General features: G+C 49.5%; 1 protein-coding gene across 3 annotated transcripts in view; it reads left to right on the top strand.

The window, feature by feature from the left end:
• Window positions 1-389: 389 nt before the first annotated feature.
• Window positions 390-27,203, top strand: part of MYT1L (myelin transcription factor 1 like) — a 136,866-nt gene continuing 110,052 nt past the window's right edge. For all 3 annotated transcript variants that reach the window (XM_032652890.1, XM_032652889.1, XM_032652891.1), the window contains exons 1-4: window positions 390-444; window positions 603-636; window positions 865-927; window positions 26,306-26,661. In XM_032652890.1, the coding sequence (XP_032508781.1) occupies window positions 390-444; window positions 603-636; window positions 865-927; window positions 26,306-26,661 (508 nt within the window). The remainder of the gene's footprint in view (window positions 445-602; window positions 637-864; window positions 928-26,305; window positions 26,662-27,203) is intronic.

The raw sequence follows: 27,203 nt of genomic DNA, 5'->3' as shown, positions 1-27,203 counted from the left end.
CCCCAGGACCAGACCACGGCGAGAGTAGCCCGCACGCTAAAACGTCCTTCTGTGACACCCACCTCCTCCCCGCCACGACTCCTCGATCAGGTTAAACACTTCAGCTACAGGGAGAATCTAGACATTAATATATGCACTTTCTTCCTTCCTGCAAACTTCAGCCCTATCCATTATATTCTTGGCACAAAGTACAACTCAGACTGACCGACCCAGGTGTGTCCCAATCAAAGTCTTCCACTGCGGGGGCCCTGCAAGACGAGGTCTGCTTTGTTATCTTTAAACAACACGTTTAGATTGCCTGGTCCTTCCCCAGTAGCACCCCTTCCAGAGGGAACCCGTCCCTGAGTTGCCAGCAGGAAAGCACGCTGACTGCCTTCCTCTCTCCCCAGATGGAGGTGGATACCGAGGAAAGGCGGCACCGCACGCGGTCTAAAGGGCTCCGAGGTACGTCCCTGCTTCCAGGTCCCTGGGGGCCCTGCTGGGGTCCCCTTTGTCCTGCCGAAGCCCTCAGACCCGGCCTGGACACCACCCTCTCGGTAGCTATCTGTGGAAGGGGCTTCTTGGGATCGATCATCAATTTGTGTCTTTTCCTCTCTCTGCAGTTCCTGTGGAGCCGGCCATACAGGAGCTGTTCAGGTCAGTGAACAGGACGGGCAGGTATGCCGTTCAGATAGCGGGCAGGATGCACCCCAGCAGCGGTCAGAGACTGCGTCGTAGCAGAGACAGGGCTTTCGCACGCCCGGGGGACCCAGGGCCTGCACCCCAGCCCCCTCCTCCCAGTTTCCAGCCCTCCCTGTCTGTCTGCGTCCCCCACTTCCCTCCCGTCCAGGTGGCACCTGAGTGACCCATCCTTTCCTCTTGCAGCTGTCCCACCCCTGGCTGTGACGGCAGTGGCCACGTCAGCGGAAAATATGCGAGACACAGAAGGTAAGGCCTCGGTTTTTCACGTCATGCTGAGTGACTCGTGGTCACAGTGAATGGCGACCATCTTGGGGAAGCTTTCCTGTCCTCCTCGGACGTGGGGCTCTTGTAAGACGTTCTGACCACCTTCTGGGGCAGCGTTTACCCCACACCAGGGGTGGCGACTGAGGACCAGCCTTGCACCTCTCCCCACTTGCTCCCTGGGATCCTCCCCTAGGTCACTGGGAGCCATATTTCTCCTCCCCGTTTTCTCCTTCCGTAGCTCAGGATGGTAAACATCCGGTGGTAAAGTAAAGCGTGAACTTCCTGACCTTCCTGTGGGCACTCGGCTCGTCCTGGGAAAGGAGGTCCAGGCCTGGCGCCGGGCAGCTGCAGGGGAAATTCAGAGCAGGAGGGGAAAGTCCGTAAAGATCACGCTCGGAGGCTTTGGGGCTTAGAGATGATGCTCGCAAACACCGGGATTTCATGTCCGTGACAGAGGTGGCAACACCTGGAGCACAGGATAGGCAGGTGATGGCTGCTAAAATGCGCCACCGCGGAATCGCATCCTTCACGCCAAGACTGCGGGTCACGTGCAGCTAGCTCGGTCTTGAGATTCACTTCTCCCGAGATCCCTTTCCCTGTGGTATTAAGGCAGCTTCACCTTTCAGTGGAAGGTTCGGGTTATGATGAGTTAGAAATGTTTACAAGCCGTGACACATTTTTGGCTAATTCCCACAAACAAGGGTGCGAGGACTGAGGCCATTCAGCCCAAGCAGCCATCAGGGGCCGGGCCTAGGTACCCAAAGCTCGGGAGCTAGAGCAGGTGCCCTGAGCACCCCAGGGTGACCGTCCTTCGCTGCTTTCCACTTTATTTCCTTTTCAGCTGAACACTAATTTACGGATGAAATCAAGCAATTATTATGATTGTCCTTTAGCAACATCAAGGGGAAAATTACAAATTACTCCAAAATACCCATGCTAGCGTTTAAGGAGGCAGGGAATTTTCAGTGGGCATCCATGATGAAATGGTTTCACACCAAAGGAACGACAGGCCATGGTTAAGAGAATTTTGTGACTTAAATTATTATATTTAATTTATTATATTATTATTTGATTGTGAAAACTTATTGAATTATGTAATTTAAATATGTGGTTTTTTTAACTATATATTATTTTATGAAGGAGTATATATGTAAATTCTTTCTTAAAAATCCAGTTTTTAAAAACTGGATTGTTTATGTTTACAATGGAAAACAAGTTATGAAATTCAGAGCAGGGGGGGAAAGTCCGGACAGATCACGCTCGGAGGCTTTGGGGCTTAGAGATGATGCTCGCAAACACCGGGATTTCATGTCCGTGACAGAGGTGGCAACACCTGGAGCACAGGATAGGCAGGTGATGGCTGCTAAATGCGTGAGTGGAGTTTTTCGCCTAATCATCTCTTCACTAGACAATAGTTTTGCTACTAGAAAGAATGATTAAATTTGACTAAAAAGTTTTAATTAGGTGTCAGCTAGTTTTAACTGGGCGTCGTAACCACACTTTTGCTGGAAAAATCATGAAGTTCCCAAAGAATTATTTCAAGCGTTTGTATTCCTACCCAAGGTGCATCCCCTAGAGCTGTGGACTGATGGGCCCTGTGAGATGCAGTGTGTGTGCACAGCTCTCCCTGGGATCTCCTCCACTGCTCAGAAATGATGCTCAGCCTTAGGCTGGGAACAATGCGAAGACAGCTGGGCTCCACCCTCCTCTGAGACCTGATGCTGCTGAGAGCACAGAACGCCCTGAATTTTTCAGGAGCGAAGTAGGCGGAATTTTAGAGAGGAGTCACAGAAACAGCCAAATTGGACAATTTTACAGCAAAAATAATTTCAGTTTTTTAAATTTAAAATGTTATTTTTTACCATGAGTCATAGTGTTTGCAATTATTGGAATTCCCGCTGTTTTAATAGAAATAGTGAGTGGGGAGGCATACTGTGGGAACCCAGTACACAGACACTGGGCCCCGTTTCCCCTTTGCCACTAATTGCCCAAGGGGCTTTGGGTGAATTATTTAACATGTATTGACTTCAGATTTCCTCGGTTTTATAATGAGAAAGTTGCAGACTTTGTTATGTAAAACTAATTACCATTCAAAACTTACGTCACAGATAAGACTTCTCTCCAAGGAATCTCACTGAGTTATCAAGTGGGGCTTTTTCTAAATTTTATTTTTCCGTGTCTGCATACTATCAGCAGTTTTCAACTAAGGGGTGACACTTGAATTGCTCAGACTGAAAAGGGGCTCCTTGTAGCAGATAAGATTCGTGTATACGTCGACATCTTTTGACTGGTGCTATTTCAAATCTGTGAGACTCTTCAATTATATCTGGCTTTGTTTTTTTCTATTTTTAAAAGATTTCCTAAATGAAAGTTTCTCCCCTCTGACAGCTGTGCTCATGCAAAACAATACCTGCACTACCCGCCCACCGACACAGGTGTCACTTGCCTGCTGCCCTGTCCCCGCCGATACTCGGAGCACATGAGGCCCCTGCAAATAGGACAAGGGCAGCAGCCTCAGTTCGGGTCTTGATGAAACTGCCCGTTACTTCGGTCTTTTAAAGATGCATTTTCCAATGAATATATTCCCGTTAAGGCTACAATTGCATTTTACTCACATATCACGCCAGTTCGTAGCCAAATAAAAAGGCATTCTTTTAGTATATTGAAGTATCTATTTATTTGAACATGCAAAAATTAATTGGAGGCAGGTGAGGGGAATCAACAATGTAAAAAATAAAACATACAATTTTTAGGAAATTTGGTATCAAGTGGTAAAATGATGCCTCTCAGTTCATCTTTATTTTGAACACAAGAAAATTTCTAAGGAAGTCAAATATTGATCACAGTTTCGGTGTGCCTTCTTATTGCTTTGGAGGGCATGCACGTCGGTGGGTGGCCTTGCTGCTTCAACGGGGATTTGGCTTTTCATGATAGCTTCTAAGACTGATGGCTTTTTTCCTGTGTGGTAGAGGTAGGGTTGTGGATTTGTAAGAAATGGGGAATAGGTGATAGAGGAGGATCAATCATCAGATAGGACCTGTGAAATTAAACAATAATCTGAATTCACAAGGCATTCACAATTTAAGATCCTGGTTAAAAATGGAGAGCTAGGAATTAAATTTATAATACTTACTTTATTCGTTGGTCTGCCTTATTCAAAAATTATGTCCTTGAACTAAAGAAATCTATTCATGGGTGTTTACTTGTGTTAATAGTTCACCATCAATTTCAGGTGTCTGATAAACACAGGTACAACTGCACAGTTAAAGGCTGAATCCAAGAGATAAATTAGGAAAAACATAAGGGAAATGAAAACAATCTTACCAGAAACCCAGGATGTATCAGGAGTTCTGATAGGTATTCCATCCAGTGCTGAGTCTCTGGGCAGTCAAGGTAAGAAAGAGGAAGACGAATGACACAACCTCGTTATCTGATACAGGCAGCGCAGCAGTTCCTCAGAGGGGTTGCGCTCCTGGCACTGAAGGTCCATTTCTTTGAATCCCTGCACACTGACCAGCAGGGATCCGAGCTCAGTCAGTATTTTTCGCCCTGATGCATGTGAACAGGGCCAGGCCTCCAGGCAGAGGACAAGATTACCAGCCGTTATCTTCAGAAACATCGTTAGTATCTAGACACGTGACTCTGACTTTTTTAGGCTTTATATTATTAGCACATAAGTACGACAAACCATCATGGATTTGTAGTCAGGGCCAGAAGTAAGTCTCCTGTCGTGAAGCAAAATACCGACACAGTCTTTTCTGTACACAGCAAATCCGACCTCTGCTTTCCCACTCACATCTCACGTCTTTCGCACACCTGACCGCACACAGTCCGGTGCACACGTCTTTTCTAAACTGGTATTTACGAGTAGCTGAAGTTCGCATCTCAAACGCAGGGGCCCATCCCGGGCTTTCTTTGCAGGTGCAAAACTACCCCTCTGCCATCCTAAGTGAGTTTTCCAGAGTTTGGTTCTTAGACGCCTAAATTCGGGGAAGGGAGTGTCCTGGATGCCCCACTCTCCTCCCTGGACCACCTCCTTCCCAGTGTTCAGGCAGACTCTTGACCTGTAAGCATTTAAAACACCTATGGGTGAAAAAAGAGCGTTTCTCCATGTGTCTGCAGCCTGGGCAGCAGAAAAAAAATGGAATACGTGGAGGCCATGCACTTGGAGTTTAGGAAGTTGCTGGGCTGTTGGTTGGTTGGCTAGAGGCTGCAGGCAGGCAAGGTGTGAAGGATGCAGACCCAACCCTTGGCCTGGGGCTCCGAGGGCAGGAAGAGCTTCCCGACGACACCAGACCCTGAGCTGAGGGGGCGTCTTGGGGGACTGGGCCCTCTGCATGTCCTGGTGATGCCCCCCTCTACTGAAGATGAACGTCTTAGGGATGGAGACATGTGGACAGGAGACCGCAAGTCACTCTATCTATAATTGTTTTTGTTTGGTTCAAGGACCTGAAAAAGAGATGGGTTATTAATCCAGAGAATTAGATGAACGGATATTAAGATAGGAGCCAAAGTATGGAACGTCAAAACGTTTCTGCAAAAATCTACTCCTGAGCATTTGAGTGAGATTGAACACTGTACGCCATACATTCACAACTTTTTGTCCCCACGTCGATATAAAATACTGTTTGTGATCAAGACACAGTGCAACTTGATGTTACAAAGGGATGAATATGTAGACACTAAACTCATCGTCAAAGTCCCAATAAAACTTAGGAATAATAAAAAAGATCAGTTTCTATTTCAGATTAATAAACATTAGGCAATGTGGAGGAATTTGAATTTTAGCCTTCCTTATAATAGTTATATACACACTGGACCATTTGGAATTAATTGGATTTACTTATTTCTTTCTGAATGGTGACTTTTGTATAAGCCTCCAATGAGAGAGGGAGGGAGAGGGAGCGAGAGGGAGGGAGAGGGAGGGAGAGGGAACGAGAGGGAACGAGAGGGAGGGAGAGGGAACGAGAGGGAGGGAGAGGGAACGAGAGGGAACGAGAACCCTTAATGCGAATTCCTTCTTCACACCATTGGTTTTGTGAGCCCTCTGAATTGACTTCTGAAATTTCGTAGATTTTATTTACATTTACCCTCCACAGCTGTTTTTTAAGTTACTCTTTGTTGAGCATAGGGTTCTGGTGAGATAGTTGATCCGAAATCTAGCTTGAGAGACTTGCACAAGCAACCATCCCCCAAAAGCCAGGGGACGGCTTTGGTATTATATTTAAATCCTTCCCCGTTTAGAAAATGCAGAGTCACATCAATTTATCTTGAAACTTCAAAATTAAAAGCTCCAAATGGTAGATTTATTTTTTATTAGAAAATTATTAAGTTCTCTCTGGCTTATGGTGCACGTCCCTTCTTCAGATTTTTTTCCATCTCATCTACCTTCGCACCCACCAGTGTGATTGCCATGGCGGCAGCCGCGGGTGAATAATTGCTTGTCTTCACGGGAGCTTGTTCTGGACCTGGAGCTGAGGGCTTGCTTCCTGATGTATGCATGCCTCATTTGGATGCTGCCAGCAGCCTGGGGGCTGTATTATTCATGCCTTGACAAAGAGCTCTCACTAAAAGCCTTGGAAGAGAGCCAGGCACTGGGAGAGATGGTGGAGCATTTCAACGTGCAACTGAGAGGAGAATCGATAATCAAAAAGGAAAGAAAGAAAGAGACAGAGAGGAAGAAAGAGAAATAGGGATCCCTACACCTCCCTTTTACTGGTTTCACATGGGTAGAATTTCCATTTGCATTACAATAAAAAACCCTAAAAATAATTGCATTTTTTTTCTAACCACGCTTGAAAGTTTAACACAATTTTCCACATTTAATTGCAAAGCTGATTTTAATTAGTAGGGTCCCGCATGTGAAAAATGAAGATCCACTTGGGTGCATGGAAACACTGCAGTGTCGGCTTTATGCTCTAATTAATGTATGGCTGCCGTGCAGCAGGGCACACTCTGGGGCGTTTATGAAGAATTCTGAGCACGCAGCCACCCAGCCAGGAGCCACGAGAATCAACAACTCCCCCTTCATTCTTTATGAGACATCGCTGTGCATCACCCCATGCATAAACTTTATAGCATGCCTGTCCTTTCTACTATTTGTCACTAATATTATGAATCAGAAGTTAGGGCACACCTATTTTAACATTAATTTGATAGCTTGCCCAATTGCAGAGAGAGCAAAAATGTTGTGATCTCGGGACTTATGTGTCTGAAGTGGAGATTCAAAGCAAGTGGGTTTCCCAGACTCACCATTGCTTGATGCCTTATTGTGAATTGTACGTGTGCAAACACAAAATCCAGGCATGGTCTTTCCAGACTGTGGTGGCAGTTAACCTTCATTGTCACGGTAAATCCTCTATTTTAAAAAAAAAAAAAAAAAAAAAACGCTTCCTGGCCATTATCCCCAGAAAACAATGTGCCTGCCGCTTGTCCATAGCACGTCCGCCCAAATGGACAGATCTCTGGCCCCGGCCGAGTCTGGTACATATTTCAGAAGACAGTGTGACTGATTCAGTGTATTTAAAGCTGCAAATAAAACAGGTCATGCATTTCAGGGTGGATTTTTGACGTTTTATAAAATTCAGGATACTTTGAAAATAATTCCACATTCATAGAGGAGGAATATAGGTATTTTCAGGTAGGAACTAAAACATAAGTATACTTAGAGTTTCTAATATTTACAATCTGTATTGCTTAAGAACTAAACATAGGAATTATAATCTCGGTGCGATTTATTAACTAGTGATTAAAGATATATAAACACGGCTTTGAAACATCTCCAGAACACACAGCAGAAATCGGTGTGTGGTACGGCTACCGTCAGGGTTTACCAGTTCCGACGTCCACCGTCTGTGCTGGGATTCTAGCAGGTACGCAGCCACCACGTTTAAGAACTGGTGGGCAGAGAGGGGGTCCTGACGTGAGGGTGAGGGGTGGGGGGGGCGCTGGCCTGCTGGGCGATCGTGAACCGGGAACCCCGCACACCTGCCGACGGCTGGCTGAGCAGCCCCGAGCTGGTCTTCCGCGACCTGTGTGCGGGTTCCCTGCACGTCCGCACCACCAGGGACAGGAGAGGCGACACCCAGAGTCAGTGGCTGCTGGATGGTCCTCAGAGAGGTGAATGGTGGGGGAGGGTGGACGGGACGGACGTGTGAGCCCCTCACGCTGAGTCCAGCATGTCCAGGTGACAAGTCCAGGCCGCAACTCCAGGTGCCTGGAATCTGCAGTCAGAACCAGCGATTCCGGAGAAGTCAGCCTTGCGACCAGCTCTTCAAATCCATACTTGAGAGCAATCACGTCGTTAGTATTATTACTTATACCCACACTTTGCGAAGCCCAAGGAGTCACGAGGATGACCCTTGTCCTTCTGCAAAGTGGTTGCTTCTCCTCCTTCTTGGATCTTCTGTCCTGAAGAGAAAACAGGGCTTCCAAGATGAGACATCAAGAAATGACTGAACCCCCAAACTCCAGAACCTTCTTCCTGCTAAAACTGGTGACAGAGTTAGAGGAAAGAAGCTCTGCCCTCTTAGCTGTAATGTTAATTTGATGAGATTGCAGTGTTTTCGTCTGAAAAAGTTTCTGTGTGACTTAGACCATTTCCAACTACAAAAAAATGGAAACCCCACTGCAAACTGGCTTAAACAGTGCAGAATGAATTGTCCACGTAAACTGGGAATTGAGGTCAATTCACTTCTGCCCCATCGTCTGGCATCTCCCGGCAATCACCCCCACGCCTGGCTCTCACCTCATCCCAGGGCTGCCTGCCGGGGCCCCAAAGCCCAGAGGAGGCCGGAGGGATCAGGTCCAGCGAAGAGGACCTCTGGATAAGCCACCGACACCGTCCTCATAGTTCTGGTGCTCCAGCGGGTCCACAGCCGGGCCTGAGCCCTCTGACAGCCAAGCCATCCCTGGGCTGAAGGCTGAATCAGCTCCACGCAGGCAGGGCGTCAACCCCGAAGCCCCGAACGTCAGTATCACCTGAGAACTTCTTGGAAAGGAAGCATCCTGGCTACACGCCCCACCCCAAACCTGCCAACTCAGAAGATGTGGCAGGGGCCCCGCTGTCTGTTTCCCTCCCCCCACCCCAGGGGATTCAGATGCCCCCCGAGTGTGAGGTCACGGCTCCCGAGGGCACAGGCCTGTGTGTGCCAAGGGCAGTCACCTGCTCTAGTGGGGTTTTCAGGTAATGCAAAGGGAGGCTGTGTCCTGGGCGAGCAACCAGCAAACAAATCCAGAGTATGTGTGAAGCTGGCAGCCGAGGAACTGTTTAGTGGCCGTCTGTCTGGGGAAGGACTGGACGGCCTGGTGTGGACAGGTCAGGGCTGCAGAGGCTCTGCCTTGTCCCGTGAGGAGACCCCCTCCCAGACCCAACACGGGCTTCAGGTCACGCGTGCGAGGTGGTGGGGGCAGAGGTTCCTGGCTGCTCAGAGCCCCCAGCCAGCCCTGCCCTCTGCCTGTCCCTTGGGCCAGCGAGGCTCTGCGGTCACCGGCCATTTCTGCCCTGCATGCTTGGCCTGAGCAGAGCCTGGTGGCCGGGAGCACACGGGCAGTAAAAGTCCAGAGTGCCTCGGCTGGAAGAAAATCTGGACGCGCCCTGGAGACTGTGCACGACCCATGGAGGGCTTACTCCCCTCGTTCAGACTGGGCTACCTGGGCCCCGTGAGCCTCCGCGAGGCCCTGTGGACCTGGGAGCAGGAGGATAAATGCACCTTCCCTTTCCTGTTAAGGGTAAGCTCTGAGCTCCCCCTGTATAATTCAGCAGATTTTAAAAGCTCCACTCATTGTAATTCAGTGGCCGCTGAGCGGGCCGTGAATACGGCCTAATGCTGTATCTGACGTGGCCAGAGATACGCTTCCCACAGGAGTGGACGCATCTCCTAAAACTCTGGGGAGGAGAGTGGGCCGTGAGCAGCTCGGAAGAAATTTGATTCCGCAGTGATGCTCCCGACTCGCTCCCAGCCCCCAGCCCATCCCATGACGGCTTGTGCTTCTGAATGAGCTGTCTGCGCCCCTCTGAGAACCCTCTGGACCCCCACGCCAGGGCGGGCCTGAGAGCCAGGAGGGCAGGGAGGCAGCAGCGGCCACCGGGAGGATCGTGCAGACCCAGATCCTGGAGCCGGGGTCTCTGGTGCAGGCGACCGAGTGGCCTCACCATGGTTAACGCACATGTCAGGGAGCGAATCACGGAGCGGCTTCTTGGCGCTGCATCTAGGAGCAGGCCCCCCCTCAGGAGGGGGCAGAGGGCCCCCCCCACCGCTGCTGTAGTAACAGACTCTCTGGACCACAGCCCCTCGCCTGCCCCCATCTCAGGAGACACTGATCAGATGCTTACGGCAAAGTCACCACCTTGAGTGACTGATGGACTGAACTTTCCCTGAGGCAGCACGGTTTTGCCAGAGATGCTTCTTAAATTAACCCAAAGAGATTTCTAATAAGTGATGGTGTAGGCAGAGGGGAGGGGGTTCGGGGGCCGAGGCTCTCACTGGAGCCCTGTCTGCCAGGCGTCAGCACCACCCAGCCCGCATAACCCTGGGCTGGGCCGCCCGTGGATGCTGCCCCTGGAGCCCGCGCACAGCCCGGCCGCGGCCTCTCCCTGAAATGGGGCGAGAAGGCCTGGGACTTGCAGCTTTGAAACTTCAGGACTTGAAAAGATGAAAAGGAGTTTGCTTTTCAAATTGTCTTAACTGATCCTCCCAGGGAATTTTTATTGACAACAGAAACCGGAAGAAATACTGCATGCGCACAAAGGTGACTTAGGATTAAAGGTGGGAAATGCTCATTTTCTCAAATAAGGACTAAAAATGGGATTACAAAAGAAAGCATAGTGGAAGTGGTGGCAGATTTTCATGAACATCTGTCTCGTTCTTGGCACTGTGCTCCGTTCAGGGAAGGTGACATTTGCCCAGAACATCAGACTTTTTCCCTGGATTTTGAATGCATTTTACTCTTTTACTTAGTCTCATGTTATAGGTGTAAATTTGTACTTTTTAAGTTTTTATTTAACTTTATAGCATGAGCCTTTTCCGATGTCACTAAATATTTTAATTTTCACGGCTAACTTCCATCCTATGGTGATATTGTAACTTATGCAACTCTTATTATTGGAAATTATTTATTTAGTTTTTTTTTTTTAACTTTTCCACGTTATAGATCATGTGCGATAAGTGTCTTTGCAGACAGCTTTTGTGGCTTTTGGCTCCTTCTTTGGGGCAGTTTGTCACAAGGAGGAGCCTTGGCTTGAAGGACGTGAGGACAGGAACGGTTTTAAGAGTTTCTTTCCAGGAAGACGGGACCTGTTTGCATTCCCAGCAGCAGAAGGGAAGGTGTCCCTGTTTCCTTCTGCAAATAATATGGAATAATTGTTTTTAAAACACTTCCTTCTTACTAAAAAGAAAAACATGTTTTTGTGAAAGGATAAACTTTTAAAGGATTGGTCATTTTTCAAACAATGCTAATGCCAGAAAATTCTAGAAAAAGACATGGTTTGAAATTTAAGCCACACTTTTTCCCTCTTAAATGGTCTCACTTGTCAGTGTTCAGGTGAGCTGGACCCCAGCTGCCACCCCCCAGGACTAACCCTGGGGTGAGACCCTCCAGAGCTGAGTAAGGAAGAGGCTTCCAGGCAGAGGGGCGATGCTTCGTGCCAGGCGGAAGGTGAAAGGCTCTCTTTCTCTGTCTCGGTCACCTGGTCCCCACTCTCGCCACCCACCAGCCTCAACATTCCAAGCCCAGGAGCAGAGGACAAGCCAGTGTCCGGTCACCAGAGCCACAGCCAAGTGCGTCAGGGTGGGGACAGAGCCCCTGAGGGAGGAACCTGTGCCTGAACGTTATATAAAAGTGTCTTTAGATTTTAGAGTGATAAAAATTTAGGCCAGCAAAGAGCAGCAGAGGTTCTGCATCAGGGCCTGAGGGTCTTCACTGCCCTGTGCTCCTCCAGCCCAGCCAGGGGCCTTGGCTGTGGCTGTCGAGAGCTCCACAGAGTGGAGTGCAGAGAGTGTGGGTGCAGCAAGCCGGGAGTGGGCGAGCACACATTTCCGGGACTGCTGCCCTGCAGAGGCCCTGGGGTCCAACCGAGGGTGGCGTTTGGCACAGCCCTGCCCTTAGCAACCATCCCTAGACACACACGCCGACGGCACAAAAGGCAAACGGACGGTCAGACGGTTACCATTTACCGTACACAGGGGGACTGTGGGCGTGTAGACAGTGCCCTGAGACCAGGAAGGAGCGAGCAGGTGGAGGGGCTGGGTTTCACCCGCCGGGGAAACTCGCCCAGTTGCCTTATTTCAGAAAGTACAGTGCCGTTTAGGGAAATGCGCAGAGGCGAGAGAGAAGTGGTCGCCTCTGTGGCCAGGTAGAACAGGACCCTACAGACTGCTTCAAAGATGCTCTGCTTGGCTAATTACTGAGTGTTCGCTGCACACACAGCCATTGAGCAGAAGGAATACTGGGGGACAAAGGGACACCCTGCCCTTTGACCTAAGATGTGTGGCCCATGCCAGCGATGCGTCCAGACATACAGGATGCAGGGGAGGGTATGACCAGGGAGACAGAAGGAAGGGTCCTGGGAGAAGCATTGGATACACGACGCCCGTGAGGGGCTTCCTCCTCTGAGCCCTCTGCCGTGTGCCCCCAAACACCGAGCAGGAGACGGGGCCAGAGGGACAAATCACCTCACTTCCTCCCTGGGCACTATGCATGCCCACCTTTATCCAAGGAACGGCATGGACACAAACGTTCCCGATTTGCAACATCTTGGAAAATGGAAGTTGGAAGAGTTTTGCTGAGTCCCAGCTTTTGCTCCAGCCGGGCAGGACCTCAGATTTCACCCGTGTTTCGTCTACATCCTGTGTTATTTACACAGGATTCATCACAACTTTCCTTTAAAGAGTAGATCTCTTTCCCACAGTCGAAACACAACATCTGAAGCAGGATCTTCGATCCGCACAAACTTTCTTAGACACTTGTCACCACCGCACAGTTTCCGCCCAGATGTAAAATTTTCTTCCTAAATGGATTGTCATCAGCTCCTCAGAAGACAGAGGAAACTTCTCTCTTTCTCTCCCCAAGACATCCTTTCTTCGGCTCACGGTGGCCGTTCATGTAGTACCTGCTGGAAGATGTCGCTACTGATGTAATGAAAGGATGCTGAAGGTGGAAAATGGTTGGAAAGATAGAAGAACAATTTCTACAAGTAAAGAGACTGGGTTACGTTCAGTTCTACCTAAATTTATAGCCAGTAGGATCTCACTGTCTTCTCCTTGGAGGAAGTCTCCTTGATTATCATCTGACATCTGTCACCTCCACGCCATGAGTCAGGACCATGGTCGGACCCAGAGGCATCACGGGAAGGAAGCGGTTCCTCCCCTGAGGAGGCCAGCTGTCCCGCGGATACACATATATGACAGAATGTCCCAAGGGCCCTCGGAGTCCTGTTTGGGGGCCAGGGAACAGAGAAGGAAGGACTTCCATCCTCCCGAGCTGGCCAGCCTTCCCAAGGGGGAGATTCTCCACCTGGCCAGTGGGGGGAGGGGGGCACTCAGGGGAGGGCACGGCGGGAGGGTTCACCTGGCCAGTGGGGGGAGGGGGCACTCAGGGGAGGGCACGGCGGGAGGGCTCACCTGGCCAGTGGGGGGAGGGGGCACTCAGGGGAGGGCACGGCGGGAGGGTTCACCTGGCCAGTGGGGGGAGGGGGCACTCAGGGGAGGGCACGGCGGGAGGGCTCGCGTGTTCAGTCACCCTTTCACTTGGTGAGTCTGAGCTCTTTGTTAAGCAGCGCTGTGCCAAGTGCCCAGGTCCGCGTAGGAACAGACCGGGTCCCCGCAGTAACAGACCGGGTCCCCATAGTAACAGACCGGGTCCCCTCAGTAACAGACCGGGTCCCCGCAGTAACAGATCGGGTCCCCGCAGTAACAGACCGGGTCCCCGTAGTAACAGATCGGGTCCCTGCAGTAACAGACCGGGTCCCCGCAGTAACAGACCGGGTCCCCGGCATCGGATGGGCTCGGAGCCCGAACAAAGAAGCACCAAACCCAGACACGGAACTCCAGCCCATGGGAAGCTCAGGCCTAGGGGAGCCAGCCTGATGAGGCCGGGTGGTGGAGGGGGCCCAGGGAGGCCAGAAGAGGAGGCAGGGTCCTCAGTGGGACTGTGGCCGCCCCCAGTGGGGGCGGGGGGAGAAAAGCACAGCCAGGAAGGAGGCTGTGGCCATAAGAAGATCCCGATCATAGAAGGTCCCCCATGAGGACAAGGGGATGTGGAAGCCGTGGCCTCAGGATGTGGCCCAGTGGGTCACAGAGGACCGTATGTGCACAGGCAGGGTCAGGTTTTGTCCTCTCAGGAGGGAGAGAGAGAGAGAGACAGGGTGGGAGGGAGGGATGGAGGGGGGAAGGCAGAAAGTCAGTGCATTGGAGGAGGAGATAGGAATGAAAGCTCTTGGTGACCAGGCGGCCAGAAGCCAGCCTGGCCTGAGGCGGGGGCAGAGTGGAGGGAGAGGAGGACACACTGGAGACATTCAGGGCGTGGACACAGCAGGACTCAGAGCCACCGGGGGCACTGAACCAGGAGGAAGAGGGTCCGGGAGACTCAGGTCCCGCGTCCTCAGGCCCAAGGTTCAGTACAGAGAGGAGCCGGGAGGCGGACAACACGTTAGGACGTGTTCCGTGTGGTTCATGTCCCACGGCCGACAATTTCACGCTCATCTCCATCCTCTGTGGTCCGAGGCGGACTCCACGCGTGAGCAGCTTGTGTGGACCTTACTGCGTGCGAGAACATTCTGTCTGTCCCATGCTGTGTGGTGAGAACTGGACCCCAGAGGCCGAGTGACCTGTTGGGGTCCAGGTGATGGGCTGGTCACTGGCCGGCAAGCCAGGCCTCCCATCCCCAGCCCTGCCCACTTTCCACGATGCCGCCGGCCTTTGGACCGCATCCCAGGCTGAGATAAGCCCTGTGTGCTGGAGTTCACTTCAGTGAGGGACGTGTAGCCCAGATTCAGACAGAGAGGGGGCAGGAACGGGGTGGTCTGAGCAAGGTGGTCATTGCCGAAGGGGGCTGACGTTAGTTCCAGCCGCATCGCAGGGCATGTGGTCCTGGGAAGCACCGTGCATTCATCTGAAGGGACCTGTATGCAGCCTTTTGTTTCAGGTTCTGTTGTTGTTGCTGTTTTCCAGCAATGGGGCCATTTGACAACCTCTGACTTTTCTTGTCATCAATTGTCATGTTAGCATGCTTCAAACTCTGAGAAGCTAATGCTCTCAAGCGGCTCCACATTCTGTACACGGATCCTCACTCATGTCTCTGTAGTACCTGATAGCTTTTAATTAATGAGAATGACCTATTAAAAAAAGATGTGAGGGGGCTTCCCTGGTGGCGCAGTGGTTGAGAGTCCACGTGCCAATGCAGGGGACGCGGGTTTGTGTCCCGGTCCGGGAAGATCCCACATGCCGCGGAGCGGCTGGGTCCGTGAGCCATGGCCGCTGAGCCTGTGTTCCGCAACGGAAGAGGCCACAACAGTGAGAGGCCCGCGTACCACAAAAAAAAAAAAAAAGAAAGAAAGAAAGATGTGAGGAACCCAATTGCAATAAGAACCATGAATGGAAACAGCGCGGAATCCTGGAACGAGAGCCCTTAGCACTTAGGCAAGCAGCTGAGCCCCCCAGGCCCCCGCCCACAGAAGCCTTCCACGGACAGGGAGGCCCCAGAGAACAGAGGCCCCGAGACACCTGGTCTCTAGCCCAGGGTCCAGAAAAAGCCCTTGAAGACCCCTGGGGATCTGACCAACCCCTTCCTCCTACAGACGAGGACCTGTGACGCACAGGGATGGAGCGACCCCCTCAAGGTCACACAATTAATAGGAGGCGTCAAATCCAGCTCTTCTAGTCCAGACCAGTATTCAGTTCCCAACCTGGATGTCTGAGAACCTTTGCACCTGCAGGACTGAGAATTATCTGTCTACTCACAGGGAGGGGAGGTGGGCACTGCCTGAGAAAACTGAGAGAAAAGAAGAAAAATTCTCATCTATTTAGTGTTAGTAAATATGGAGACAAATAAAACATAGCAGCATCATTTACAGCCGACCAATGGCTGAGCTGAAGGCAGTGGTTTCACTCCTAAGCTGGGAAGCCCTCGCCGAGGCTGGACGAGCACAGCTGGCTCTTTTTCCCAGGCCCCTCGTGGACCTCCTGCACGACCTGAACCGAGCCGTACATATAAACATCTCAATGCTTCAACTACCCGTATTTTAAATATTCCACAGTTGAATAATTTCTTACCAGCCATAGAAAGACAAAGTACTCTGTCCTAGAGCATCCAAAAACGAGGACTCTAGTACGTATTTGAGGAAGAATAAGAAATCTTTAATTTTTCATTTGCATGTATTTTCTTATATATTGGTCCCTGGGGCAAAGATGTAAATGGCAAAATCATAAATTCTTATGTAGTTTGATTCTCAGTTCTTCCTATCAATCTTTTTTTATTGAAGTATAGCTTCCTTACAATGTTGTGTTAATTTCTGCTGTACAGCAAAGTGATTCAGTTATACATATATATTCTTTTTCATATTCTTTTCCATTATAGGTTATTACAAGACATTGAGTGTGGTTCCCTGTGCTCTACAGTAGGTCCCTGTTGTTTACCCGTTTTGTATACACTAGTGTATATATGTTAATCCCATACTCCCAATTTATCCCTCTCCCCCATCTTTCCCCTTTGGTAACCAGGAGTTTGTTTTCTATGTCTGTGAATCTCTTTCTGTTTTGGAAATGAGTTCATTTGTGTCTCTTTTTTCTTAGATTCCACATATAAGCGAGATATCATATGATATTTGTCTTTGGCTTACTTCACTTATGAGAAACAGAAAGAGTATGATAACCTCTAGGTCCATCCATGTTGCTGCAACTGGCAGTATTTCATTCTTTTTTATGGCTGAGTAATATTCCATTGTATATATGTACCACATCTCCTTTAATCCATTCATCTGTCAATGGACACGTAGGTTGCTTCCATGTCCTGGCTATTGTAAATAGAGCTGAATACTGGGGTGCATGTATCTTTAATTTAAATTTATTTATTTAGTTATTTTTGGCTGTGTTGGGTCCCCGTTTCTGCACGAGGGCTTTCTCTAGTTGCGGCAAGTGGGGGCCACTCTTCATCGCCGTGCGCGGGCCTCTCACTATCATGGCCTCTTGTTGCGGAGCACAGGCTCCAGACGCACAGGCTCAGTAGTTGTGGCTCACGGGCCCAGTTGCTCCATGGGATGTGGGATCCACCCAGACCAGGGCTTGAACCCGTGTCCCCTGCACCGGCAGGCAGACTTTCAACCACTGTGCCACCAGGGAAGCCCCGAAGGGGGGCATGTATCTTTTTGAGTTATGGTTTTTTCAGGATATTTGCCCAGGAGTGGGATTGCTGGATCATATGACAACTCTATTTTTAGTTTTTTAAGGAATCTCCATACTGTTCTCCATAGTGGCTACACACCAATTTACATTCCCACCAACAGTGTGGAAGGGCTCCCTTTTCTCTACACCCTCTTCAGCATTTATTATTTGTAGAGTTTTTGACGATGGCCATTCTGACCGGTGTGAGGTGATACCTCGTTGTGGTTTTGATTTGCATTTCTCTAATAATTAGTGATGTTGAGCATCTTTTCATGTGCCTCTTGGCCATCTGGATGTCTTCTTTGGAGAAGTGTCTATTTAGGTCTTCTGCCCATTTTTTGATTGGGTTGTTTGTTTTTTTTGATATTGAGTTCTGTGAGCTGTTTGTATCTTTTGGAGATTAATCCCTTGTCGGTAGCATCATTTGCAAATATTTTCTCCCATTCTGTGGTTTGTCTTTTCAGTTCTCCCTATCAGTCTTAACTACTGTAATTCAAGGTAGCAGTACTGGCGCAACTTCAGGAGCCCCACAGTATCCCTTCAGTACTGAGTGTCACAGCAGCATTGAATATCCCTGTAATATTGAGCATCCCAGCAGTGTTGAGGAGTATCACAGTAGTATTAAGAAGGACTGCAGTACTAAGTATACCTGCAGCATCAGCTGTTGCTATGGTATTAAGTACTGCTGCAGTGTCTAGGACCTGTGCTAGCACAAAGTGGAACGATCACTTGCTAATGATGTCACAGTTGCTGCCTCCAGTGTTCAGTTCGTCTGGACTAAATGCAGACCGAAACGTCCGTGTTGCTGTTCTGTTGTTAAATGTGACCCAGAGCACTCTTGTCAACTTGTAAATATCAAGACCGATAAAGTTGAAAGCAGTATATGCAGTCGACAGCCTAAGCACGCACGGTGTTCATTTCCAGCAGTTTCCTCTTTGGACGTGTTCTCTAAGCTGGTGTAAGTAGGATGCTTGAGAGGCTTCTCTCCTGACCTGGCAGAGCTGTGCTCACGTAGCAGGTGGAAAGTCCGGTCATATTCTGACCTAGTACCTGTCACTGACTCTCTCTGGCCTTAGCTTCTTCCTTTTCTAGGTGAAGGGGTAGATGGAGTGATTGCTGGGGTCCTCTCTCCTCCAGACTCTGCTGTTCTGAGAGTGTTGTCTTAGGAGTATCCCAGCACGTGGCTCCCCAGGCCGTCATGAACTGGCCACTTCAGGAACCCTTTTAACCATCCTAGATTTTTAGCTCAAATAGGAAGAGTCAAAGTGAATTTATAGAGCAGTTTAATTTGTCGATCTCACTGCCAAGGGGTACACTGGCTGTTGGGGTGATTTTATCCGACATTCTCAACATTCTCCCCCTTGCAGTCTTATAAGTGGAAGGTGTAGTAAATGCTGTTTTGCAGATGGAAAGGCGAGGGCAAGCATGTCATTGAAAGCCGGGTGCTGGTGGAACCAACCTGAAGACCAGGAGGCTCATAGCAAAATCATCAGTAAAATATCAATCAATAGAAAGCAATGTATTGAACACCCACTCCTTCACTGGCACAGTGGCAATTTAGAATAACTAATTCTATGGCACACCCTAATGTCAAGGAGGAAACAGTTAAATTGAGATGATAAAATGAACACACATGAAAAAGTCAGTAACAATATAGTTACAAAAAGGATGCTAAGTATCTGACGGTGCAGAGTTTTTAAAGACAGAGGATCCTGAATTCCAGACTGACCAGTGGTGACTTTATGGAAAAAGCAGAACTTGACATGGTCTGGGAGGGTCAGCGTGAGAGGAAATGGAGAAGTAGGGCTGGAAGGAAGGAGGGGAGGAAGGGGGGGAGGGAGGAGGGGAAAGCAGGTGCTGCAGGCGCTATGCTCATACCAGGGCTGCTTTAGTTGAATTCTTTTGACTTTGGAAGAACAGAGAAACACAGGTTATTTCAGGTGAAAAGAAAAATAGGAGGCGGATACTGTAAGGATTTCAAGATTTCTTTTAAGATACAAGAAACAGTGTCAGCAGCCACTTAACCAAATCTCCTGGAAAGCGGGTTTGGGGAAAGGGTGCTGGTTTCTCTGTGTCTCCACCCATCCTCCCCGGTGGACGTCAGCCCTGTGGACCTCGGACCCACCAGGCTGCTGCCTTCCCCTGGGGAAGTGTTCTTCTTGAGTCAAAATAAATTATACAGTGATTTTTTTTATGTTTTATTTGAATCTTTAAACTGCCATTCAAGGCAATGAGTATTTCATAACAGGCTACATCATTTTAAATGATAAAAGAAAAACCCATAAAGCAAGTCTCTGCCTTGCAGAAACAGAATATTTTTAATTCTCTAAAGCCATAACGTCAAGTAAATATTTTGAAAATTTATTCATTGAATGTCTTACAATGCCTAGAACATTTATGTCACATTTAACTTAAAAATGTGTACTATTCAAATCAGTCTGTCTCTTGTTTACAATACTCTACAGAGAATAAAAGAACAAAATTAAGGAAATATGTCAATATGGTGTCAAAACTGAATTGGTTTTATTAATGTATATGTTGTTGAAAAGATATCAGGAAGATGTCTGGAATGCCAGCCATTTAATTGAATAATTCAGTGAACTAAGTTACTTCTGCAGTATTTTTAAACACCTTTATATATTCTAAAGACATGTAGGAATACCCCTTTAAAAGTTCAGTGGCAAAGAGTGATGTCAACTGTACACAAGACAAGAGGAGGGAGAAAATAACAAAAAGAGAGCTCAGATTTCCGGAGCACCTTCCACATAGTCAGAAGGTGTTTTATGTATATTTTTATGTTTTTCATTTGCTGCTAAGAGTCTGAATTAGGTATTACTGTGCCCATCTTACAGACGGAGAAATTGAGGCTGGTAGGGATTAAATAAGCTGCCCAAGGTTGAACAGTTGTGTAATCTTGAGCAAGTTACTTAAGTATATGTTCTCAGCAGAGTCGCTTTTGTGTTTATGTAGCTCTGATGCTGTTCACAGACTCTCCGCATGTGTGATGACCTGGATCCTCTAACATCTGCATAGATACGGCCCAGCCTTCCAGGGCAGGTTCAAAACCCATCTCCTGCTGCGACATCCATCCTGGCCCAGGTCACTCTTCTCCCGCTCCTGTGGCCTCCCGGGGGCTCCGAGTGCTGTCCCGGGGTTGCAGGTTTCTCTGCTCCCACCCCCTCCAGCCAGACAGGGAGCCCCGGGGGAGCAGCTCAGGCCTCCTCGGAGCCCTCAGGGCACTTGGACAGTTCTCTGTCCTCTGCATCTCCTTCCGTCAGCCCCCCTCCCTTTCCTCAAATGCCCATCTTCCTAGGGGTCTGTCAGTCCTCTCTCTCCACTCTTCCCCAGGAAGCCAGCTCCATCCCGCTGTGCACTGACCGCCCCAAACCAGTGTTGCCAGCCAGACCTCTCTCCTGAGTCCACCCCTCTTGCTGCTGTGGGAACTGGGACCCCGCAGTTCCCACACCCCACCCGAGTCAGCCTGACCTTCCTGCCCCTCTGCCACCAAAAATCCCAACAAGACCCGGAGCCTTCCGCACCCTCCAATCAGTGGGCATGAGTCGGGCTCCTCCAGCCTCTTCACCGCACTGCAGCCACAGGAAGGGTGTTTACAGTGCGAAAACGATGCCCCGTAGGACTCTTCCCACTGACCACCTTGTGATGGGCACCTCCGTCTCCAGGGCTGTCCCTCGCCATCCCACGGATGCAGTCACACCACTCTCTGTCTCTGTCTCTCTCTGTGTCTTTCTCTCCTGCCCCATCCGTAGCGGTTCCTCTATGAAGCTTTCCTGACCCTCCGTCCTGTCCACGAGGGTGACTCTCTCTGCTCCTGTCCTGTGAGGTGAGGGCTGTGTCTGCACTGCTCAAGGGAACGTTTCCTGAACAAAAGAATCAATCTCTTCATTCAGCAGCATTTATGGCGAGCCTACCTACCATATGATAGATGTCAGAGAAGCAAATGTGTCAATGGATCCTCACTAGAGCCCAGTGAGGAAGGAGCACAGCGTCTCTCCCTCTTTAGAGATCAGAAGCGAAGGCAGGGGTCGCGGGGTGGGTGTCAACACCTGTTTAGTGTTACTCAGCCTTGAGATTTTCAGCAAGGAGCTCAGGATCTGCCCCTCAAAATGGGAATTATAATAGCACCTGTCTCACAGGGTCATTGTAGAGTTTAATGGATCCGTATATGTAAAGATTTTAGGAAACACCAGGCACATAATAAGTGATCTGTGAGTGGTGTTGGCATTAGCCGAGCTGCCAGTAGAAGCCAGGACTCCAGGAGCATGTTCAAGTAGAATTTCTATTATTCCAAAATAATTATTTATCCTTGACACATTGAGGCTCTTCAAGAACACAAGAAAAACATCACCCGTAAAACATCACCCGTGAGAGCAGAGACCACAAAGAATCCCTCGTGAGCCTCGGAAGTGACCGTGGCCTTTCTAGGCTCCACGAGCATCGTCCTCGGCAGGGAGAGGCCAGCGCCAAGATCATCTCATCCTACATCCTTGTCTCCTGTCAGCAGCTGTTAACAAGAGGGCTCTGAGCAGGGCACACTCGGCCAAACGTGCTTTTCAGTTTCTGAGACCCTGTCCCCTGTTTGTGTTAAAATCGGAGACATGAAAATGTCAAGCAAAAGACCATTAAAAGTAACATGGAAATTGGCCTCGAGAGCATGTAATACACAATATTTTATATACGCGTTTGCTGCAGAAACAACGGAAACTCCGTGGCAGGTAACCAATTTTCTAGAATAACCTGACACAAAAGACTAAACGTTGTTTAAATCAAGTTAACATCAAAAGGACTGTAAAAGCTACAGCAACTAAATGACCTACCAAGACACCCAAACAAGTAGAGTAGCTGCAGAATAGCAAAGCCTGGAGGCCGATTCGCAACTTTAAGTAACTCAAGGAGGTTAAAGCATGAGCTGCCGTGATCTTATGAGTCATCATACTGACACTTTGAAGTTTCCACTGTGTGAGAAACATATAAACGCATTTACTGTCATCTTCGAACATTGCGTGTCATATAGAGTGATAAGGATACAGGAGAGGGTGTGTGAAGTAGTCGTCAGTACGCCGACCTGGCCTCCGGGCTCACCTCTCAGCTCGGAGGCGGGCAGACCCGGCAGGTCCAACAGCTACTCACGCCGGAAGCGGCTCAGCTACAGGGATCAGCAGACATTCACCCCAGCAGCACCCTTGTCCTTCAGAGCTGGCTGGGTCTGAGCATGCTGTAAGTATGCAGCACGTATTCCCTTGAGGGGCTGGGCTTTCTTGCGGTCACAGTTTTGTGAGCTGCCTCCCAAAGCTCGGCCCCTCCCTCCCTGTCCCCTACTCAGCTTCCCGCAGTGTCCGGTGAGAAGCCTTCCCATCGGTTTCTCACTCAGTAGATATTTACTGAGAAGCTACTATGTCCAGTATGGTAGCCACTAGCCACACGTGGCTATTGGACTCTTGAAACGTGACTAGTGCATCTGAGGAATTCATTTAAAAATCTCCTTTAATTTTATTAATTGGCTACACATGACTAGTGGCTACCGTATTGGATACTACAGCTCTAAAGATAGAACAATCCCTTAGACACGGGCCGTTTTCTCTGTCTCATGAAGGTGAAAGACAGTACGTCAACCGATAGTCACACTAGGATGTGGTAAGTGCTTTCATTACTAATAAGCGGAGAAAACTATGGTTTGTTCATTCAACAATATTCATGGAGTAGCCATCAAACACAGGGTTCCATTCGCTGCTATGGGCAATAGGCAGCTATTCCCACGGTGGAGGCCTGACGACAGTGCTGAGAAGCAGAATGGAGGAGAGCAACACCGACCATGAATTCCAAGCCCTACGTGAAGCTTGGACCCTCCCGCACAGGTGAAGGGCCAGCCATGGCGCCTGCCAAGTTCTCTACCTGGGGTTTCACGTTGGCACCAGATTCCCAATTTTTCCTAAGACTCTGCCATTTGTTCTGTCATGCTAGGGACATTCCAGAACTGTGGGGGGTTGTTGGTTTTTTAGAAAGACTCGTGTGCGTTGATAGACATGAGCCTGGATGAATCTGAAGGAGGTTGCAGCTGGAAAGCAGTCTGGCTTTTCCAGCACTTGGACCAGCGGCACCTGCTAGGTGGGAGAAAAGCAACACCCGCTCTTCCTCAGCTGTGCAAATTCTGTCCCGCTGGCCACCCCATCAGCAGATGTGAGGTTCACGTATGGCTTTGGGAGGCTCCACACTCCCCAACACGTGTCCCAGAGTCACTTCCCAAGGCTTCACTTTGAAACATTCCAAACCACTGGGTTTCATAGACCAGGAAGCGTCTGTCTATGGGAGTGGGTTCTTCATCCGGGAGCTGTTTGGCACACGTAAAATGAAGTCTGTCCTGTGGGCTTGAATTTGGTTGTCGTGTTTAAGGTAGATACGAGGAACTCACAGTCAGTGTGAGTGGGTCAAATAGAGACGGGACAAAATGAATCTGTTTGTAGGAAGAGCACAATTTCATTTCCAGTTTACATTAGTAGCTGTAGAAAAAAGCTTGAGCATCAAACCACGTGAACTGGCAGAAGACACTGGAAGCTTGAGGCCAGCTAATTCCAGAAAGTTGGAAAAAATGAATCCAAATGGTTTACAAAATGTAGGATAAGGAAGTAAAACCAATTCAGGTAACAATAGAAGGGCAGTCTCCATTCTCCTACTATGAATTTTGCAACCCTACCGTGTAAGGTCTGAGCTCCCATTGGCATCTTGCGATTTGGGGCTGCTGAGAGGGGACAGAATCAACAAGAAGCCCACCGCAGTGCTGGGTTTACGCCATCTACAGACATTCCCATTGCCAAGTGGAGGTGGGGCCGTTTTGAGTAACATGACTGAACTGTTTTCCCATCATTTCCCAGCATCTGAATGAATCTGATAGTGAAAGCAGGCCAGTTGTCTGTCTCCGTGGACACCTGGTGTGCAGGTAGCATTGATACAGGGCAGACACATCCAACAATCTGTTGATGAACTAAGACAAGAGAGAAGAGTTTTGGGAAGGTAACAATAGTCCTCATGAGCTGCCAGTTCACAGACAGAGCCCGAAGAAAAAGAACACTTATTGTTACACTTACTAATTTATTCAGATAAACACAGAGTGAATACACTAACAAGTCCACTCAGATCCAGGACCACGTCTTGAGAAGATTCTCTGGAATGGAAGTTGGACTTGACCAATCGTCAGGGATGGAGGCAGGGAGGGTGCTACGGAATGTTTGGCTGAGATCATTGACTCAGATTCTCCCCAAATCCATGTAAATGTTCACATAAATCTCAGATACCTGTTTATTTCCTATGAGAAACACTCTATAGACCAACATTTGTTTCCTTCGGTTTTTTCTGATTATAATAAGCATTATCTGTTTTGATTATTGTATTTTTACAACATGAGAACAGTCAAAAGGCAGAAGACCCATCACTCTGTGTTTCGCGCGTGGGAGCTCTGCCTGGTCCCCCCCCGACCCTATCTCGTCTCTCACGCTCTCGATCTGTCCTCACTGCACCTGCTGTCAGCTTCCCAACACGCAACTGTGATCGCATCATCGATTGCGTGAAGGAACTCAAATAACTCCCGTCATTAGCCTGCAAGGATGGTCTGACCCCGAAGGGCTCTCAGGGCTTTGCACCATCCTCACACCCACTCCCAGACATCTGGGCATCTCCTTTGAGGCCTGTCTCCAGCGTAGCCTCTTCCTGGGGACGCCCCAGCTCCCTTCGCCGGCTGCCCCTCTACTTTATGATGTAGTGCCCTCTCTATACTTTTATCATAGTGTCTGTCACACTCTCTATTCACTCAACAACTATTGGATGAGTGCCCATGGCTCCCTGGGCATTTGGGGCACGGTGGTAAACAGTGGCCAGAGGTTCTAAAGCAGAATTACTGCCATGTCTGAGTCCCCATTGGGCCATAAGTGACTTGAAGGGTGGATCTGTGCCTTTCACCTCTGGGTCTCCTGCACAGCACGGGGCCCAGCAAAGAGGAGGCTCCCAAAATAAACACACACTGGGTGGGTTCACGACTGAACGAATATTTTACCATTCCTAGGTCCAGAAGTGAGCCAGTCATAGTCTGCAGGAATCCCCTATCCAAGTGTTCACTTAGTGATGAAGATCACACATCTCATTTTAGACACACAGAACAATTGCCAACAGCATTTTCCCGGATGTCTTTTCTCCCCATTCCTTGCAGTATATATACACATAGAGTCTCCAGGAAGAAAAAGACTCCAATTAGCAACAATGCTTTGGAAAATTGCCCCTTTTCAAGGAAAGGTTATGAGCTCTTGCTGTAAGGGTCTCACCCAAGTTTGGGCCAGTTTTAGCAAGATTAGTGCTGACTGCCAAATACACCAAGTCTGCTTTCTGTGACGCCAGGGCAGGACTGACACCTTCTACGGAGCCTGAACCTCGCTCCCATCAAAGGCATGTACGGTCCACCTCCTCTGAGTGGTCATTCTGTCTACAGATATAGTTTTATCTGGAGAATGTACAAATCCAAATATATCCAAAGCTTTTTTGCAGCTTCTATATTTTCGTATTTCACAAAAATGTGTATATGTTAATATAGTATGCGTGAACTAATTCTTTTTCTTAAATGTGCGTTGCACACCGTGTGCGTTCGGTAAGATGTTTCGTGAACTTGTGCCGTCGATTACATGATGGTGCTGTGCACCTGCTTCCTAAACCATCCCCGGGGGTGCTGTGAAGATCCCTGTGTGATCACGTGGATGGTAGTGATAAGGGACGAGGAGAGGAGAGAAAAGGTTAGCAGCCCCAGACACGAGCCAGCTGGGTCTCTGTGGAACGTCGCTCTGTGCACAGGTGCCGGCGCACTCGTGGGAGTTCGTGTGCTCACATCCTTTCTGCGTTCGTGCCGAACCTCTGCCTCTTCATCCGGGGCTCCCGTCGCCCTGATCCTCAAAGACAGTAACTCAGATCTTCTCTCTCTTTTCTAACAGCGTGTATGGCTGCCCCTTGGCTAAAAAAAGAAAAACACAAGACAAACAGCCCCAAGAACCTGCTCCCAAGCGAAAACCGTTTGCGGTGAAAGCGGACAGCTCGTCGGTGGATGAGTGTTACGACAGCGACGGCACGGAGGATGGGGACGAGAAGGACGAGGCCGAGGAGGAGGAGGAGGGCTCAGACGAGGACGACGAGCCGCGGGACGACGACGACGACGACGACGAGGGGGGCCGGGACGAGGACATCGAGGACGAGGACGAGGACGGCGAGGACGGCGAGGACGACGAGGACGACGACGACGAGGAGGACGACGAGGACGATGACGACGACGACGACGACGACGAGGAGAACGGTAATCTGCAGCGCGGTGGCGAGGACCGAGCGGTGGGCGGGGCCGCTTCCGGGAGGATGGTCTGGGGCCGGCGGCCGTGGCGCATGCGTGCTTGACGCCCACGGGATTAGGCGGCCGGGGCAGCGCGGGGAGGCGCGGCTGTGCGTGTGTCTTTCCCTTTCCTTTTAGAGAAGTCTTTAAATCATCCATCAGACATTAGATGTTGCTTCGGTCACGTTGTCACTCAGACTGGTCATCCCCAGAGTCTGCTGAAATATCTGTGGTGTGCACGTCTGCTGAGCTTTTGGCAACTTTTATCCAGAGAGTTCAGTTTGCCTGTTCTCGGAGGCTCCACCCGAGAGACCCCGTCATGAGCCGCTCCGGTGGCTGTGGTGTTGGCACGGGCAGCCCACGTGCCTCCCGGGAGCCGGAAGCCTGTGTGAGCCCTGCTGCAGGAGCTGCTGAAGTAGGTCTGTCCGTCCGTGGCCAAGGCTTTCCTTTAGGGGCCGTCAGGTATGGGTCCGAGGAGGAAGCCGACTGTCAGGAAGCAATGAATCAACCTG

Source organism: Phocoena sinus, chromosome 13, assembly GCF_008692025.1.
Source record: "Phocoena sinus isolate mPhoSin1 chromosome 13, mPhoSin1.pri, whole genome shotgun sequence".
NCBI classification, from domain to species: Eukaryota; Metazoa; Chordata; class Mammalia; order Artiodactyla; family Phocoenidae; genus Phocoena; species Phocoena sinus.
This window is presented reverse-complemented; position numbering and strand designations above follow the sequence as displayed.